A 21,234-nucleotide genomic window follows, 5' to 3' on the forward strand; every position below is an offset into this window, starting at 1 on the left:
TTTGCGGTCCTTTATCGTTAATTTAAGACCGCTAAATTAAACATTTAGATAGATGTATTTGAGCCCTCAGCCAATCAGAATCGAGTATCACACATTGTCATGCTAGAATTTTCATTTAATTATTGTTTTTTTAAATGAAATTGATTAATTGAGGAATTTTGATTAATATGTAGATAGATGTATTTTAATAACTGGTAGTTTAGATTAATAACTTAAATTGTTAGTGGCTGTACCCTCAAGGGGGATTAAAGTATTGTAAAATTATTGTCCTCCTCAGAGGGTGCTTAAGTCCCGAAACATTCAAAGGCAATTAAAGTTTACCAGATTTTTAAATGTAGCATTTTTGTCATTTTAAGTTTGGCTAAATTTGACCAAAATCGCCATCTGCTGACGGGTTGATATAAATCCAGCTTGGGTCCATGCAGGCAGCCAAAGTACTGTAGGTCCCCATGGTCCCTAGTATGGTGATCATCCTTCAGTTGCTGGTGTTCTAGTGCCCGTATTGTATTATATTGTTGTCTATAGGGATATTTTTTTTATGATAGCGTACTAAGTTACGATTAAGAGCTGTGATACTCTAGTAGTTTTACTGTCCTTCGATGACAGCTTTTTGTTCTCAATTTATTGCTTTTAATGTTGATATAAATTAAATTGTTCTCGTACTAAGTTACGATTAAGAGCTGTGATACTCTAGTAGTTTTACTGTCCTTCGATGACAGCTTTTTGTTCTCAATTTATTGCTTTTAATGTTGATATAAATTAAATTGTTCTCGTCACGATATGGCTGTAATACTGCCGATGTGACGTTAAATATGAACGCACTCCCTCACTTTAATTGTCCAGTGAAATTTTCTCCCACTTTAATGTATGTGTGAGAGAACATTTAAAGTTGTTGTTGCACCGCATAGGATCATTCGTGACCTACTCGTGGAATTCCGGTACAGATTCGCCCCCCTCTCGATGAATGTTATGCGTGAAAATATGACAATCAAACTTCGCGAAAGGAAGGAGGTACTTTGATGAAAATAACCGCGTAAATAAACTGGGTATGGTATTATGAGATTGTTTCAAAAATAACAATGTACAATGATATATTGGCATTCCAAAGAAAACAGCTTACAGAAGTGCTGTCTAATTTGAAGTATGTAATAAACATATGGTCACGAACGTTTAAAGACTCAAATTCTCATATTTACATAAGGGCTCTCATGTTTCCAATTGGGCGTTATTCCCACTGACAAGGCCTGAAATCATTTATCACTGCACAAATTGTTTGATCAAAGAGCTTGGTATACGTGACATATCAAATAAGCAGAAATGCTCTTCACCATCTCCCATCACAGTGTTCTGTTCCTATTTGGTTCCTGTTTTTTTTTTTTTATTCCACCACGACATTCATGTCCTGACAACACATACCACACTTGGTTTCCCTATGTATGTTATAGTGCAAATAGGGGCTGTGAGGTAGCCTAGTGGTTAAAGCGTTCGCTCGTCACGCCGAAGACCCGGGTTCGAATCCCCACAATGGTAAAATGTGTGAAGCCCATTTCTGGTGTCCCCCGCCGTGATGTTGCTGGAATATTGCTAAAAGCGGCGTAAAACCAAACTCAGTCAGTATAGTACACATATTTCATCAATATTTCACACATATAACTCACTTACGTTGTAAAAACATGCAGCCTGTAACTGTAGTGGAAACAGTCATCTATTGTCTACAGTGTGTCTATGTCTGGCGGCATGTTTTTTACAACCTAAGTGAGTTACTCTCGTTTGTGGAAGAAAAATTCCAATATAGGTACACTTGTGAATTCATATACATATTGAATATTATAGTTATTATGTGTGAAATATTGATGAAATATTTGCACTATAACATTTATAACGGTTACTGAGAAAATCTGTTCCCATTGGGTATAGCATGTACAAAGTCAAGAAACCCATGACAAGGGCCATAACTCTGTAATAAATTGTTACACGGTTTCCGTTTTCGAACTCCATCAAGTCCGAGAGAGTCTGTCCCCATTGAATAAAATATTAATACAAACAAAGCTTATGCTATTTGTGGCGCCATTACTAATATACCTTTGTGTGTTTATACAGGAGCGTAGAGGACAAGGACAAGTCGATGGTGTTTGGGTTGTTTTCGTTTATGGCATCCCTGTTCGGTATGTATAACAGCTATCCAATGTATTTGTACTGTAGTCAACACCATATATACTAGCCACATAAAGAAACTGTGCATTGTCAAAATACTATCCCAGTTGATAAGTACGATAACAATGTCAAAGGTACATATAAACTTTAATGGAGGGATCATGAGACCATAACAAGTCGGGAGAATTTCAATTGAAAAGTCAATCACAATGGCGTCACGAGTCAACAAGCGGGACAGGGGTCAAACAACCATGTCACAAGCTCAATAACAGGTATGTCCACCATCGGCATTGAGAACAGCAGTGCATCGACGACGCATAGAGGCAGGGGTTGAGCTTTCCAAAGTGACAGTATTGTGTGGCATTCATTTGCTCTGTGTCTCTTTCCCGGAATGCACGTGCAACAACGTATTGCACGTCTCAAGGACGAACCCACTGACGTCACGGAACGTGGCACGTGCTTGCATGTTGGATACATGTCACTAATCTCTGAGTTTAAATCCTTATGTGTCTACACAGATTTGATAAATTTAGATTTAAATTTTTGTATGCACAGTTTCTTTATGTGCCTAGTATATATAGAAATCAGGCCACGCAAAATATCGATAATACTGCAAACACATTCAGAAACTTCAAACCAGATTTTGTTTGTAACGAACTTATCATGTATGTCCCTTTAAAGTAACTACATTCGCATCAGGCTTTATTGTCATTTCTTTTCAATGTTTAAGACCTTGTCGGTATCGACCGTTCTCTTGTAGATTTAGCTCGTTTCAATGTAGGGAAAGCCCATGGGATTCAGAAAAGGTTATGGCGTTTCCAGGACCCACTCGCCCTTGAGCAGGAAAACAGTTTTGATCATTCCGTACTGCAGTGTGTAACTGTTGCTGTGTCGTCGTGACTGAAAGACACAAAGCACTGCTCGTACTCTCGATCATTGGTTTTCAGAACCAGACTTGATTATTAGCAGGGCGCCATGATGTTGATGTGATACTTCTAATTAACATGGCATAAAATAGCATAGACCAGGCCCGCGCAAATCACACAAATATCGCCTATCATGTTAAATGCTGTTTTTATCAGAGTGAGTGAATTAATATTTAAAGTCACATCGGATATATTCAGCCATGACGTGGCTAAATTAAGTTATAGATTTATGATAATTAAAAGTCAATTATAAACACCTGTCAACGAAGGACAGTAAAACAACTAAACTATCACAGATATAAATTTAAAACTAGTAATTAGATCTAAAACAGTTTAACTATTGATGACAATACAACAAAGAAACAGGCAATAGATCGCCAAGAACTGAAGGTATATCACCATACAGGGGACCAGAGGTACGTACACAGTGCCATTACTACTGCATGGACCGAACTGTTTTTTATCAGAGTATTGCTACCAGATAGTGAGAAGTGAGTTAAATATTTATGAAAAAGGGTTATTTCTGAAGACGTGTCGACATGCCTCACATTGAATCATGAACTACTGTGTTGTTGCTGTTGCAGTTTTAATTCCTGCTCCAATTATGTTCGGTTACCTCATCGACAGTACATGCCTTATTTGGGAGAGATCATGCGGGGTAAGAGGTGCGTGTGAGCAGTACGACCTGGAATCTCTGCGGTTCAGACTGACCGGCGCGGATTTCTCCTTCAGGGTTGCTAGCATGTTCTTCTTCTCTATCGCCTTCATTGTTGTCAAGTTACAAGGTGACGATAAACGCACTGATGAACCAATTGAACTGACAGGGAAAACCGACAAGAAAACTGAGTTGTCTGCCCTGTGAAGAAACATACCCACAGCCTGTTTTGAAACACGATACATAATTCGGGAAAAAAATCGATATTCAAGCATATATTTTATGAAGGCTATTCGATATAGTAAGATTCCCACCTACAGTTTCCAAAGGGTATTCAAAGTTATCAATGTTGCATCCAGTTCATCTCTACATTGAAATAATAATAATAATAATAATAATAATTGTATGTAATGACTGCATTTTATTTGGCCATCTAGTTATCTATAGTCATCATTTATCGATGGAAGTCTCTGTAGCCAAACATCACCCTCGTATTTCGCGGGTTCTACCGATATTTTGAAAACTCAAACTAGCTACCCGTTTTTAACTCTTTGATTTTGATTTGCCGTCGACTGGGGAAAAAACGATTACGGTCTTCGGCTACAAGTTACGAGAAAAGGTTTGAAACGCCAGCGGAATAAAACGCCTACGGTTGGTTGGAGGACCGTTTCGTTGCAGGCTTGGCAGAATCTGCCACTCGCCCATATCGAAAAGGAAAGAAGATCGAGAAGTCGAATTGCTGCTGCTCCCAGAGGCCGAGTAAACAAGCGCTGGACGGGAAAAAATATGGAGTGCCAAAAAGACGATGTTGTAGACATTGGCTGCACACGAGCCGACAATGTCTTCGCGGTTTGCTCCGCATGAGCCGACACCATCGTCACGTTTTGCTCTGCATGAGCCTCGATCTTCCCCAGACGATAGCAGAAGTCCTGGATGGTCGACGGAGCTGTCTCACTAGCGGGCAAGATGGTCACCGGTTTTGCGGCAGCAGGCAATACGATTGTGCTGGACATCGGATCTATCTCGCCAGCGGGCAACAGGGTCATCGAAGGTTCTGCATGCTGCAGCAGCAGCAAGCTCCCGCCATACATCGTATAGCCTTGTGGACCCAATACCGAAGCACTTTTGACCTCGTTTGCTGGAAGCACACCACAAAGGGAGCATATTTCTTGGAATTCCTGGGAGAGGATCAGGAGAGGATTGGATTTCCATATAGACATATGGAACGTATGGAATATATTTACCCAGGAAAAATACCGACCATGGCTCCAACAAACGATTTGTCTTTGGACCAGATCCAAGAAATACGCTCCTTTCGCGGTGTGCTTCCAGCAAACGAGGTCAAAAAGCGCTTCAGTATTAGGTCCACAAGGCTGTACGAGCTATGGCGAGAGCCTGCTACTGCTTCAGAAACTTTGAAGACCCTCTTGCCCGCCGGTGAGATAGCATCGACATCCAGCACAATCACAAAACCGGCGACCATCTTGCCCGCTAGCAAGACAGCTCCGTCGACCGTCCAGGACTTCTGCTATCATCTGGGGAACATCAAGGTTCGGGTGGAGCAAAACGCGACGATAGTGTCAGCTCGTGCGCAGCAAACCACGAAGACATTGTCGGCTTGTGTGCAGCAAAAAACGAATGTGTTGGTCAACGACGATAACGACGAAGAACTCCCCTCCTCCAGGAGGAAGAGACGCGTCCGGATATCCAGAAGGTGCTGCAGACGGTAGAATCGACCTAAAAGTGGACCTTCCTTTCGACAGTCGCCGTGTTTGTCTGGAATGTCATCTACAAGACCTGGAAGCATAGCAGCACACCGGTCCACAGACAGGTCCACGAGACGACGCAAAAACATAGGGACCCCCACCAAATGCACTAGAGAAGTCGCGTTTTGCCCTAGAGATGGGCTTTGTCGACAGATCCATCCATAGTCTACAACATCGTCTTTTTGGCACTCCATTTTTTTCCCCGTCCAGCGCTTGTTTGCTCGGTCTCTGGGAGCAGCAGCAATTCGACTTCTCAATTGTCTTTCCTTTTTCATATGGGCGAGTGGCAGATTTTGCCGAGCCTGCAATGAAACAGTCCAACAACCAACCGTAGGCGTTTTATTCTGCCGGCGTTTCGAACCTTTTCTCATATCTTGTAGCCGAAGACTGGAATCGTTTTTTCTCCAGTCAACGGCGAATCAAGTAGCAGCAACAGTCGGTACTTCCCTTCGTATTTCGCTACGGCAAACTTTTTGCAGATGTAGTTTCCTTCCGGAATTTCTGCGGCTTTCCGGTGTTCATTGCACGGTGGGGCTGCTACTTCTATATCCTTGGACTCACCTTAGTTGGGCAAGGGGGTAGTATGCCGTGCCCATCCTCGTGGTGGATCTGCTTGTCCAAATAGTTGCCGGAAGATACAAGACACTTTCTCGCTGCATGGACAATTGACCTACAACTTGTCGACGAGGCGTTGGTAGCGCAGGCACCACAAGAGGCAGTTGTCGTCGTACAGGTTTTCTATGTTAAAGAGACAGTAGGGGTTCGCGATTTCTTCCGGAACCTCGAGTGGGAGTCGATCCTCCTGGGGTGGTGTTCTATCGCTTTGTTTTTCCACAGAACGCATTTCTTGCTGTCGACACAGTGGTCAATGGCGCTGCACTTGCACGTAGAGTTGTCTTGCTCGAAGAGAGTGGGGAGTTACGATATGGCGGCGAGGCAGTCGGTGCATCGGTTGTGTCTGTCCTTTGGTTCCGGGCAGCAGTCAGTGGTGAGAATGATTCGGAGTTTGCCTGCCAAGGGGCAAAAATTGGTTGGATGGCTAGATGTACACGAAATCGACTATTTTGCCGTCTTCTACGAATTGGCGATAGCACAGCAAATACAGTTCGAGAAACTGGTGAGGGATCTGGTAGCGCTCATAGAAGGTGTGTCCCGATTTCTCCAGGATTTGTTTCTCTCGGTCAGAAAGCAACACGTGGGGACACTTCTCCAGCAGTCTCTTGAAGACCATGTCGGAAGTTGTCTCGGACTCTATACCACCTCAGATTTGTGTGTATCGGGTTTGCGATATGTAGTACTTCCTCTTCGCTTCCCGAAGGGACAAACGACCCAATGTGATCTCGGCATAGGCGTCATGCGATAGCTTGGTTCCAGGCATTCCTATAGCTATGTACCTATGTATCTCTAATTCGAGTGCACCTTCGCCGGTGTAGAAACAACATGAGAGTGGTCCAAAACCCCATCAACATACTGTTGTTGTTTTTCTGCGCTGGACTCCATTTTTGTTTTCCGTATACCTGTCTTGGGGTTGGATGGACTACTGGGACCGTGAAAAAAAAGACAATGCAAACAAAGAGTGTCTATATATACTCAAATGCAGAGTGCACCTCCTCTTTTTGGTATTTTCCTTCTTAATTTATCATTATTTTTTTCCTTTGCGGTCCTGTACCGCTATTTCCCTGTACTGCTTTTTAATTAATAGATCTGTGGTGGGAATATCGTACATATGTAACAACATTTCGATAGAGAATAGAAGTGAAAGTGAAAGAACCGTTTTCAACTTGGTAAAGCTACCAACATGGAACGTCTAAGTCATCGTATGTTCAAACTATTATTCACTGACTTTCGCAGGGTACATTTGTGACTAGAACGTTGTATCAGGTTTATGTGACATGGTTCTTATCATATTGATTATTGAGTCGGTTGTGCTTTACGCTGTTTTTAACAGTAGTGTTGGAAGTGAGAGCGTAGAAGCAGCCGACCGTCATGCATTTCTTAGACGTTAAGCACTTTGTTGATACATGTGGATAGTTTGATAGTGTTGAGAAACCCACAGGAGCTTGTAAGCCGAGAAAATGGCATCAAGCTATATATTGTCACTGACGGGATCTTGACACTATATAAACGGAAAGGGGAGTAACGAAGCTCTTTTCATCTATCAACGATCTGATGGGACATATTCTATTCATAGCCAATCAGATCGCTAGCTCTTTTCAGAGGGCAAAGCCAAAATCGTCAATGGTGAAAGGGCACCACGCAGGCCTGATTATAAAGAATAAATAAAACTCATTATGGCAGTTAAGTGTATCAGTCTTTGAAAGAATGGCGATTAGCGCGCTGGCAGTTACAATCATTTCCGCATGTTTGAGTATACGATGACATTAACAAAACAAGGGTACAAATTCTGAAGAGGGATGTTCACAAAGACCCTGGGTCCCTGTACTGTTCATTTTTGTGTTATATGTCTCATGTTGAAGGAAAACATATTTGCTTGAAATGCGTGTACAATTTTAATGGGATATCTACAGTGAGCATTAATGAGTTCGCCTAAAATGTTAATGAGTTAACCTCGTTACACCCCAGTCCTTTTATATAGTGTTAAGACCCCGTGAGTGACACTATATTCCTTGATGCCACTATTTTGTGTTACATCCCCCTGTGGACAAACCAGTCAACATTATCAGGGTGTGTCTGACACGGGAGCAAACAGGCTTCTGGCACATCTCATGGACACGACTATATCACCAATGCACTCGCCAAAATGCCCAGTTGAAAATAACAATGCAGTCAATTTCTCTTGTAAATACTCTGATTTGCTATGTTTGTAATAATGACCGTGCATATACTGAACTGTATTTTCTGTTCTCTTTCTCTCATGTACCATATGCGTGAATAAATGTATTTTAAGCATTCTTTGTATTGTGATTGCAAGAAATAACTTTCTGCATTCCAGTAAACTAGACTTCACACGGTATGTGTGTTAATACGATAGCAGCAAGCCGTAGCCAAGAATCCCACCCCCGATCACATCATAACTAACACATACTAATATTGTGGGGCTCTGGGTGGTTCGATCGTAAGGTTGAAGTAAATTAATAGATTTCCAGTGTCATAGATACAGTGACCAAGGGCAGTGGCCTGTGCAATATGTAAGATGCCCTAAATGTTTCCAGAGTCACCATATCCGGATTAAGCAGACGCCATTATATTTACCAGTAGGTCTCTAACTACCAGTGGAACTTTGAAAGTGGTCATGTTATAGGGGTCAAGAATAGCCACAATGAAACAGATGAACATTCACAGTGGTCAAAAGATACCACCACCAGCTATTCTCGTGACTACATTAAAATATGCTCAAATATTTCTATTTACAAACTGCGCGATTTGTACATATACAGTGTGTTCAGTTATCCATACATCGGTTACATCTATTGTGCTTTTATTCTTCGTGAAATTGATAACGTGTCTACACGTAGAAGGGATATATTTTCACCACAATATCCAAGAGCTCTATTTCTAAGTGTGCATTATATCACATACAGTCAGTGAGTGAGTTTAGTTTTACGCCGCACTCAGCAATATTCCACCTATATGGCGATGGTCTGTAAATAATCGAGTCTGGACCAGTAATATACACAATGGGGTACGGGACCAGGTCCTCCCAAGGGCTCAATTTTTTCAGAAATTCGAACATCGTTTTTTTTTAGAATTTTGCTTGAATTTTCCTTAAATTCAAGCAAAGTTATTTTTGTATTTGTGATATTCTAGTTGTTTTACTGTCCTTCGTCGACAGGTTTGTATAATATACATATATTCCATTTCAATGTCAAATATGTTCTCGTCACAATATGGCTGAAATATTTCCGATGTGACGTTAAATATTAACTCACTCACTCACTACTTCTATTCACCTGGTTGTAGTAACGTTTATCTTGATAACGGTGTAAAAATAAACTCCCCTCTATGCATCAACAAGAAATCGACATTTGTTAAGTCGTACATTAAGAATGCCGATCAAACAAGCATTGGATTACGACTGGCGTTGTGTTCTCAATGCAGGTGTTTAATTTTCACATAAAAGTTCCTTCATCTCAGGGTACAATGAGTGAAGCCAATTTCTGGTGTCCCCCGCCGTGATATTGATGGAATAATGCTGAAAGCAGCGTAAAACCAAACTCAGTCCGTTAGTAGTATATATACATTAAATCGTAAAACACATAAAATACATAGAGGGCGTAAGCCACGAGTGGTAACGGGGAGACTACATATATAGACATATTTTCTTTAACCATGATACAACATGCTACATGTTCCATTTTACAGGAATCATAAATAGTTATATTACGTAATGTTATAAAATATTACACCATTTTAAATATACATACACATTTATACAAGTACATTATAAATTTAATAACTGTCTTACAGTTAACATTCCATTTTGAAACTGGTGTCTCAGTTCTTTAAGACGACGTTCCAAGTATTGGTATTTCTTCTTCTTTATATTGTTTTGTCCTGAGAGGGTACGTAAGTCCCAAAACATTCAAAGTAAATTTCAACTTTCCGTTTTTTAATCGTAGAGTATGTGTAATTTTAATGTATGGCTAGATATATCTCAATTGCAAACAGCTGAGGGGATGATGTAAATCCAGCTAGGGTCCATGCAGGAAGCAACTGTACTGTAAGTCCCCATGGTCCCTAGTGTGGTGATCTACCTTCAGTTGTTGGCAATCTATAGCCTGTTTTTATATTGTTTTGTCATTTATAGTTCCAATATTTTAGATTTAATTGCTAGTTTTAAATGGATATCTGTGATACACTAGTAGTTTTACTGTTCTTCGACAACAGGTTTTTTTAATGTCCTACTTTATTGATCTATAATATAATCATAAACTGTTCTCGTCACGATATGGCTGAAATATTGCCGATGTGACGATAAATATTAACTCACTCACTCACTATGATTGTTTTGATCATGTTTTGACACGGTCGGCTTCCGTGTGCGATGTGTTCTCTTCCATTAACCACCAGCCATGTAATAACACATCAAATGAGATTAGCCATGTGCCAAAATAACACCCAAACTTCAAAGCGTCCCACTTGTTGACGTCCTGAGCCTTATAAAAATCGAAAGGTCGGCTTCCTGAGCCGACACCTTCTCAAACTATTGTCATATAAGTGGGGCGGTGGGGTAGCCTAATGGTTAAAGTGTTGGTTCGAATCCCCACATGGGTACAATGTGTGAAGCCCATTTCTGGTGTCCCCCACCGTGATGTTGCTGGAATATTGCTAAAAGGGGCGTAAAACCAAACTTAGTCAGTCAGTCATATAAGTGGTCATATAAAAATTCTCGATTCTGTCCACCACCAAGGTCTAAGAATCTGTCTTGGGTCCTTTAGAACTTGTCCTGTTGACAGTCTCCATGTCGAGGCCGATGAGCCATCTCTTACACAACACCGTAAAAAATTATCTGTACAATACATGACAAAACTATACTCTAACGTTACCGATCCTAATCCTGCATATAACTGTGTCTTCAATCCCCTCTATGAGAATTTGTACAAAAAGAAATCTTCTCTTGTTCTGCCTCTCGGTCTCAGAATTAAAGTATTATTTTAGGTATCTAGAGGCGTTAGCGTCAGCAGTCGGCAGTTGGCGGCAGACAAGCACAAGACATGCAGATCTTAAGCATATTTGCTAATGATGACTGACACGGCAAATGATGTAAGGCCAAAACGGCAGTCTGCAGGCAAGAAAATGACAGAGATCTTGGAGGCGCTTCGGGGGCAAGCACAAGCTAGTCTCGGTGAGATTACAGAGGCAGAAGCTACGGCAAGCCAAAGCCGTAGTGAGACCGAGCGTCACGCCACACCACATGGCGGTCGTCAACAATCCTTCAGCGAAACAGACCAAAACTGAAGTAGATGCCTTTGAAGCGGAACTGCAGAGACTGAAACTCAGTGCCCGAAAACGACAGCTCCAGACCGAGATTGCACAATTACGATGCGAAGAGGACAGTGCTACGTTCAACAACCCGCCAGCCGTGCCAATTCAAGATGGCGGTCGCCATCTTCAGCAACCATGAGGTAACAAGACGCGCAACCTTAAAGACTATATTTGGAAAGATTCCTTATACTCTGATCATGTGACTATTCATTTGGGAGTGGGGATTAGAGTTTGGCAAGCAACACGGTAAATTGCATCAGTCAAAAATGACCCTAGAAATGTGGAATTTTGCCTGTTTAGGAATGCTTAAAGACATGATGGAACATAAGGAGGTCACACTACAAGGTATTCAGGATTTCTTGAAGTATGCACAAGACATTAAGCGCTTGTCATCAAAGTACGTATGACAGAGTGTATTGCTATATGATGAAGAGTACAGGGCTTGGTTGTCGAAGGAAGGAGATACGGGACTTTCAGCTAATCCCGAAACCACATACCAAGACCGCCAGAGTGTTGCGTCAAATGGAAAGGGCAGTTAGTAGGAGATCTCAGGGGTTCAGCCAGCGCCCTTCGCCCCAAATGGGACCTCTTATGCCGGATGGTCTTGAAATTTGCCGCCGATACAACTTCGGTAACTGTTCCCTCAACGACTGTAAAATGGCCCACGTTTGTGCGCAGTGTTTTAAGCGGGGTCACACGAAGAGACAGCATAACAACCCGCCACCTGATAGTTTTTCTCCCAAACATGGTAACGACACAAAAAAATCTGGGGACCAGGGAGTACCCCACAGCAATATTAAACCTTACTGCATGGGAGACGTTGTTGCCTCGTGACGACCCTGACAGGGACTACATACTAGAAGGGGTGTGGGATGGCTTCAAATCAGCTGATGTTGAGAACGTTGAAATTGACAATGTTAGTGTTAAGAATCACCGTTCTGCATATTCGCAGAAATATATTACGGAAAAGCAAATACTGGAGGAGATTACATTAGGAAAGTATGTTGTGACTGATCAAGTACCTGTGATTGTTAGTGCTATTGGCGCAATTCCTAAAGATGATTCGTCTGTGAGACTCATACATGATGGTAGTTTACCCCAAGGTAAAGGGATGAATAGTTATATGAAAGAATGAGACTGCGCATATATGGACCTTGGGCATGCAATCAAACATATACAGCCAAGGAGTTACCTGGCGAAGGTGGATCTCAAAGGCGCATATAGATCAGTCAACATTCATCCTTGAGATTATGGGTTGACAGGACTGTGTTGGTGGTTTGAGTGCCACTCAGAGTGTACTTACCTGTATGACAGCAAATTGCCATTTGGGGTATCGAAGAGCCTTAAAATATTTCAAACACTTAGTGCAAGTTTTTGTCGCATCATGAAGCAGCGCTATGGGTTTACTGTGTTAGCATGCATTGATGACTTTCTCATTGTTTCGGATTCACCAGAGGATTGTGACAAGGCCCAAGCCCAGTTACTGCGTGTTCTACGATTCCTTTGGTTTAGTATTAATTGGAATAAAGTGGAGGTACCTTCTCAGAAAATCGTTTTCTTAGGCATTGTTGTCAATACATGTGACTGTACCCTAGCTATACCTGGCAACAAACCGTTAGATATACAAACTGTCTTGTATGAATTCTCTTTGAAAGAGAGGGCAAGCAAGAGACAGTTGGAGCGTTTCATTGGCAAGCTAAATTGGGCGTGCAATGTTATACAAGGGGGCAGAACCTTCCTTCGTCGTGTTATTGACATTAAAAACAAGCTTGAATCATCAAGTGACAGGGCAGTTTATGACACAGCTTTAATGGATGACATTTCGTGGCAATATCTCAGCCATATCGTGACGAAAACAATTTATACAAGAAAAAGTGAAAACATTTTGAAGATTAAAACCTGTCGACGATGGACAGTAAAAATACCAGAGAATCACAGACATGAATATAAAACTAGCAAGTAAAGCTAAAACATTCCAATTAAAGAAGACAATACACTATAAAATACGGGCTATAGATCGCCAACAACTGAAGGTAGATTACCATAGTAGGAACCATGGGGACTTACATTACATTTGCTACCTGCATGGACCATAGCTGGATTTACACCATCCCTTCAGCCGCTGGCGATTGTAGGAAAATTTAGCCCACAGTTAAAACAACAAACATACTACGTTTAAAATGTGGTAAATTTGTATTTTGCTTTGAAAGTTTTGGGACTTACGTACCCTCACAGGAGGACAATAGTTTTATAGTACTTTAACCCCCTTTGAGGGTACAGTCACTAACGATCTAAGTTACTAATCTAACCTACCAATCTTTAAAATGAATCTATTTACAAAACACATTAATCAGAATTCATCAAATAAATCACTTTCATTTTAAGAAAACAATAATTACATGAAAATTAACATTTGTAAAAGGATCCTTAAATGTTTTCACATTGACATTTTTTATCAATATTATGTATTTTGAAGGAGATTATACCTTTAAAGCACCATCCAGAATGTGATGTACATACGCATGATGGCAACCGTGAGTTTGTTTGTTCAGAATGTACTTTATTACTTTAATTACTTGATACAAACAAAAAACTTACTGATACCCATTGTTCTGTGTGTACGAGGGACCTGTGGTGACCCAAATACAACCAAGCTTACGTTTTAATTGACCAACAATGGCAGACGGAGACGAGCTATACAGCACTCAGCCGAGTGACGCTCAAGACAAAAAAATCTATCTGGAAATCAAGCGTAAATTTGGACAAAGTGACAAGCAGTGTTTTGAAGAAGGACTTGTCAAAATATACGAAGAAAATGTCGTACAAATTAACCACATACGAGAGAGTCTTTACGACTACGCCAAAGACTCATGCAGCAATTTTCCCCCTGGTTAATTGGTCAGACGGAGAAATATCAATAATGGAGGACCTGAGTGTTCTTGAAAAATATGCACAGGATATCTACTATCTATTCCACTTCATCGGGGGGAGGTATTCAGGATCATGTGTTACAGTGCAAGGTGCTCAGCAAGGCTAGCATCAGGCACCTATCTCTATCTACCACACACACGGAGGAGGATTCTGCACAAGTACCCAATACGACACCACCACAAGGTGAGATAGATGCTGTTGCATATGTAATGAGTCACCTTGTACAGCTGAAACAGTGTGTAGTGGATGGGAATGAGTCTTTACGAAATCAAATAAACGCCATCGAAATTAAATTGAACACTGACATTACATTAAAAAATTCGATGATTGACTCCAAGACAAAGGAAATACAACAACTGACGTAAAACTACAGGAATCAGACGCACGACGAACTGAACTCAGTGCACAGTTGAAACTAAAACGACAGGAAATGAAGTCACTAAAAGACAGGATAACAGAACTGGAACGTTAATTGTTACGTGCTAACTACCAAATTGATGCGAAACTGAAAAGTTTGGATAACAAAATTTCCTTCCAAAGTAACTGCATCAAGAAAACACGATGTATCAAAATCTAGTACTCAGACACGTGATAAAATCCCCGACGCCAAATCGACAGGTGACTGTGACATCGTCACTGACGACAGAGCATCTATCACTAATGTCCTCATAAATGTTCCCACGAGTCATACCGATGAACAGTCGAACCTCAATATGGAGGTCACACATGCTGACTCTGTCACCGAAGTGTCTGTGTCCGACACAGGACCCTCGAAAACTCATAGGAACACTAGTTGCCAAGGATCGAGTAATATGGTAGATCTCTCAGACAAAGAATATATATGGAGTGAGTGCGTGAGTTAAGATTTTAAGTCACATCGGCAATATTTCAGCCATATCGTGACTAAAGCAAGTTATAAATATATCAACAATTTAAGGTAAATTATAAAATTCTGCCGACGAAGGACAGTAAAACAACTAGAATATCACAATTTGAAGTAAAACTAGCGTAGAAAGTTAAAACAAATAGCACTAATTTGACAATACAATATAAAAAAGTTGCTAGAGATCGCCAACAACTGAAGGGAGATCACCATACTAGGGACCATGGGGACTTACAGTACGTTTGCTACCTGCATGGACCCAGCTGGATTTACACCATCCCTTCAGCCATTAGCGTTGATGCTGACATTAAGCCATACATTAAAAACACAGCAATACTACGATTAAAAACCTGGTAAACTTAAATTGACTTCAAATGTTTGGGGACTTACATACCCTCGCAGGAGGACAATATTTTACGCTACGTCAACCCCCTTTGAGGGTACCGCCACTAACAATCTCAGTTACTAATTCAAACTACCAATAATAAAATATATATCTATTTACAAATCATTTAACAAATCTAATACCTTTAAAAATGCAATAATTAAATGAGAACTGACATTATTAAAAAGATCCTTCAATGTTTTGACATTGAAATACGTATCCCTTGTGATGGAATATTCAACACAGTCAAGCAGGACATGCTTGACTGTGATCCTTTCATCACAAGGGATGCAAAACGGAGGATCTTCGCCTTTCAGTAAATATTCGTGAGTATATCTAGTGTGGCCAATGCGACATCGTCGCATAATGACCTCTTCAAATCTGGATTGACAACCCAAATAGGTGTAACCAATATACGGTTTTATTTCATGTAATTTATTTATACCCAACTTGGGTGTTCCACTTCTTCTGCATCAGATCAGGATGTAGGTTCTAATGCTAGCTTTGTAATCAGAGTATGGGATCAGAAGTGGTGTCACAGATTTGTGTAGTGCTGCCTTGGCAGCAAGATCGGCCATTGTGTTCCCAGAAATGCCAACGTGGCTGGGTAACCAACAGAAGACGATGTCGCATTGGCCAGTAGCAAGACCATTATATAATTCGATTATTTCAATTAAAAGTGGATGTTTGCAAGATAGATTTTTAATAGCCTGAAGGCAAGAAAGAGAGTCAGAAAAGATTATAAATTGTTTATGTTTAGGATGTCTTTGAATATATTTAAGAGCTGTTAAGATGGCGATTGCTTCTGCTGTAAATATAGAGCTGTTATCCGGTATTCTAGAAGATATTGTTTTGGACCCAATGACAGTGGCACAGGGCCACCGCGCCACCGTCTTTGGACCCATCTGTAAATAAGGATTTGTATGTATTATATTTATTTCTTAATTGACTAAATTCTTGTTTATACTGTAATTCATTTGTTTCTGATTTTCTAAATGTAGTTAATGTAAGGTCAACTTGTGGCCTAACCAATTGCCAAGGAGGAGAAGAAAGAATACGGGAAGGAGATATATTTTCCAGCTTAATGCCGGCAGCAGAAATGAATGGTTGAATTCTTAAACCAAGAGGCGGAACAAGAGAAGGCTTTTTGTTGTACAAATCCTCATAGAGAGGATTAAAGACACAATGAAATGCAGGGTTAGGTTCAATAGAATAAAGTTTTGTGATATACTGCAAGGACAATTTTATACGCCGTTGTGTAAGAGATGGTTCATCTGCCTCGACGTAGAGACTGTCAACAGGAGAAGTTCTAAAGGATCCAAGACAAAGTCTTAGACCTTGGTGATGAACAGAAGATAAGAGTTTTAAGTTGCTTTTGCAGGCTCCACCATATATGATGGGGCTTGATCCCCTCCCCACTTAGAATTCGAAACAACTTTCAACAAGTCAAGTGCCTTCAGGCATTTAGTTTTAAGGGATTTAATTTGCGGCAGAAACGTTAAATGAGAGTCGAAAATTAGGCCCAAGAACTTGGCTTCCTTAACAACTTTGAGGGAGGAGCCATTTAGAAACAGTTCAGGGTCTTTATGCGGTTTATATTTCCGACAAAAATGTATACAACTAGTTTTAGATTTAGAAAATTTAAAACCGTTTTCAAGACACCATTTATCTATTTTGTTTAAACATAACTGCAGTTGTCGTTCAATAGTATGCATATTTGTACCACGACAAGAAATATTAAAATCATCCACAAATAACGATCCATCAATTGAATCGTTTAAAACTTTTGATAAACTATTTATCTTTATACTAAAGAGTGTGACAGACAAAATACTGCCTTGTGGGACACCCTGATCCTGATTGTAATGGTCAGACAGGGTAGAACCCACGCGGACTTGAAATTGTCTGTCATTAAAAAAGTTGGCTATAAATTGAGGCAAACGGCCTCTCAACCCAAAGCCATGTAAATCTCTTAAAATGCCATGTATTTCCACGTTGTGTCATATGCCGTTTCAAGATAAAAAAGACAGACACAGCGTGGTGTTTATTAATGAGAGCATTTTTAACAAATGATTCTAAACGCACAAAGTGATCGACAGTACTTCTGTTTTTGCGGAAACCACATTGTATATCTGTTAAAGGTTATTTGTTTCCAAGTACCAAACAAGTCGATTATTTATCATGCGTTCAATGGTTTTGCAAACACAGCTAGTTAGTGAAATAGGTCGATAATTTCACGGATCTGTGTGATCACGTCCAGGTTTAGGTATTGGTACTACTATAGCGTCACGCCATGAGTGAGGAAAGTTACCTGATGTCCAAATATTATCAAAAATATTTAAAAGAGTTTCTACACAGGATTCTGGTAAGTGCTAAAGGAGTTGATAATGTATGTTATCAGCCCCTGTAGCAGTATCATGAGCTTGTTCAAGAGCAGTATGGAGCTCATGAATAGAAAATAGTTCATTATAGTCTTCCCCATTATCTGAATTGAAATTAATAGGTTTCTTTTCTTGCTGTTTTTGATATTGTTGGAATTTAGGCACATAATTAGAAGAGGAAGAGCGTTTAGCATTGGAAGAGTTTCACCCAGTTCATTCGCAATATCTGATTTATCAGTAAGTAATTGATCTCCATGTTTAAGATGATGGACGCTAGATTTAGAACCTTTACCTTTTATTTTCTGTACCATGTTCCATACTTTGGACATGGGCGTTCGAGAATTGATTTTGGATACATAATTTTGCCAAGATTGGCGTGTATTCTGTTTAAAAGTACGCCGCGCTTTAGCATTTAAAATTTTAAATTTATTTAAATTATGCACCATAGGGTGGCAACGGAAATAACGTTCTGCTTTTTTCCTTGCCTTCCTAGCTTGTTTGCACTCGTCGTTGAACCAAGGTTTTCGAATATGTGGAACTGCAGAGGAGTTTGGTATGCACTCATCAGCTATTATGTTCGGTTCATCGGAAAAACATTTGATAGCATCAGGAACGTCAATGAAAAGTTCAGGTGTAAGTTTTGCAGCACACAGTGTTTCATATTGAGCCCAGTGAGCCTTTTTAAAATTCCGCCGTGATGAGGGAGGAACATCAGATGGAGTTACAGGTTTTAGTATAGTGGGAAAATGGTCACTTCAACAGAGGTCATCGTGGACTGACCATTCAAATTCATTTAGTAGTTCTGAATTTGTGATTGATAAGTCGAGAGCAGAATAGGTTCCTGTACCAGGGTATAAATATGTGTTGGAACCATCATTACAAATACATAAATCATTATCTGAACAAAACTCTTCTAGTAGTTTACCTTTAGCGTTTGTAGTTGCACCACCCCAGAGTGGATTGTGGCCATTGAAATCTCCCATGATAATACATGGTTTGGGCAGCTGGTCAAATAGAACTTGAAGATCAGTTTTGTGAAACATTGAAGACGGAGAGATATATACAGAGCATAATGTAAACGCAACATGCAAAGTAATTCGCACTGCAACAGCCTGCAGATTAGTAGTTAGTGAAACAGGACTATGGATAAAGTTCTGTTTGACTAGGATGGAAGTTCCTCCCGTGGCTCTGTCACCCGGAGGTGAAAAACAATGATACGCATTGAAAGAACGCAGGACAAAAGCATCTGTCTGTTTTAAATAGGCCTCCTGCAGACAGAACGCTGATGGTGTTAACTCCTGGACTAAAAGCTGCAATTCATTGAAATTAGTCTTTAAGCCTCTGCAATTCCACTATATAATATTATTCTGATAACCTATCTTTTGGGGGGATTTACTGAGGTTCGACCCCGCACTTTTTTGGTGGGCGACAAGCTATGTGCCCTAGAACGGACGTTTTCGGACACGTCCATATCCTCAAGAGATCCATATTTGTTGTATAATTGAATTTTATTTTCAGACCCTTTTGGGGCTCTGCCACTGAGTTTTTTTGAAGAATCTGGCTGTTTACTTTTGGTTTTAGTGACACCTTTTTGAGACCGTGCTGATGACTGAGAAGATGGTTCATGATCAGGGGATGTCTCTAATTGTGTCTGAGATGTACCAGGCAGTGAGTCTGATTGAGTAGAGGTAGTAGATGACAAAATGGTAGGGGAATCCGTTTTCACCCATGTCAAGGTTGTCTGACAGCATGTGGATACCGTTACTACTCTAGGTGTTGTTTCAGGCGTTCTTCTGGCAATAGAAGCATAGCTTTCAGTTTGTTCTCAGCTTAGAACTTGTTTTTTTGCATCTGCAAAGCTGATGTTTTGCGTGAACTTTACTTTATTAATTGCCATTTGTTGTTTACAAACAGGACAGTCCTTAGAATAAGAATGGTGATTCCCTGCGCAGTTGGTGCATTTTTTGACAGTACTGTCACAATCTTCTGTTGTGTGTGTCTTTTAACCACAGTGAGCACACACAACAGACAAGGTACAAGAATTCACGCCATGGCCGAACTTTTGGCATTTGAAGCACCTGAGAGGATTTGGAATGTATGTGTCAACAGTTAGATTACAATAGCTTGCCTTAAGTGATCTTGGAGCTGAAGGTAGAGAAAAGGAAAATAAATAAGTATTGGTTTTGAAGGTTTCATTATTTTTACGAGTTGAAAAACGTTTCACATAGAGTACACCCTGATCTCTCATCTCAGAGACGATATCTAATTCTGACATGTCAGCGAGTAATCGATCACAGTCTCTCACGATACCCTTACTCGTGTTGAGTGTTTTGTGGGCCGTAATGGTCACCGGAATGCCAACAAACATTTTGGTGTTCAACAGGTTGTTTGATTGATGCTTTCTGGCACACTCAATCAACAGTGCACCAGAACGTAATCGTCTAATATTCTTCACATCCCCAGCAATGCCTTGGATACCCTTGGACAAAGCGAAAGGGTTTAATTTCAACGGTGTGTGATCTTCAGTCTCAATGACTAGAAAACGTGGCCAGTAATCGATTGGTGTGGGCAGTCCGAGGTCAGTATCAATAGGATCAGTTTCAAGTTGACGCTTGGTCTTTTGGGGTTTTTTCCGTAAGCCATGGTTATTGTATAGAATTCATCATCCGGGCTCCCCACCCACCACGGAGTATCACAAGGACAATGCTAAAAACAAGTGGGTCTCCGACTTGCAGCACCAAGGATACTCGGATGATATACTCAAGCAGAAAAACTAAAATAATAATTCTTCCACCGGATTGGCCCATGAGCCACCGCCTTCTGGCATGAAGACTCTAGGCAAATTTCTAAACATCATATGTCAAAATCAAACAAGAACAAGTGAGCCAAGACCAAAAGTAAAACAATTCCAAATCAAATTTGTGCAAGTACATATAAAATAATCCATGCACAGGGCTTGGCATGACCAGCCGATTGGTTGAACCGTGCCCATTCAACCACCTGTCTAGGTGAAGTCAGGGCCGAAGTGGTGTGTTGGGCAAAGGAACACTGTTCCTGGAACCAGTGCCCTCAACCACCAGAATCCCTTCCTCCACCGACACAGGGGCAAAACCCGCGGCAAACGGGTTGGTGGACCAAATATACCCCCGGGTCCACAACGGGGGGTCGAAGAGCGCTTAGCGTTACCCAGCACCCACCACGAGGAGG

General features: G+C 40.7%; 1 protein-coding gene across 1 annotated transcript; it reads left to right on the top strand.

Moving 5' to 3' along the window:
- Positions 1-2,136: 2,136 nt before the first annotated feature.
- On the top strand, positions 2,137-4,094 carry LOC124291365 (solute carrier organic anion transporter family member 2B1-like). Its single transcript, XM_046728353.1, has 2 exons — positions 2,137-2,165; positions 3,665-4,094. Exons 1-2 carry the CDS (start codon positions 2,150-2,152, stop codon positions 3,940-3,942), a joined length of 294 nt encoding a protein of 97 aa, XP_046584309.1. The 5' UTR covers positions 2,137-2,149; the 3' UTR covers positions 3,943-4,094.
- Positions 4,095-21,234: the final 17,140 nt, after the last annotated feature.

The sequence above is a fragment of the Haliotis rubra genome, unplaced genomic scaffold (assembly GCF_003918875.1).
Source record: "Haliotis rubra isolate DU_JTF1 unplaced genomic scaffold, ASM391887v1 Scf49, whole genome shotgun sequence".
NCBI lineage: Eukaryota > Metazoa > Mollusca > Gastropoda > Lepetellida > Haliotidae > Haliotis > Haliotis rubra.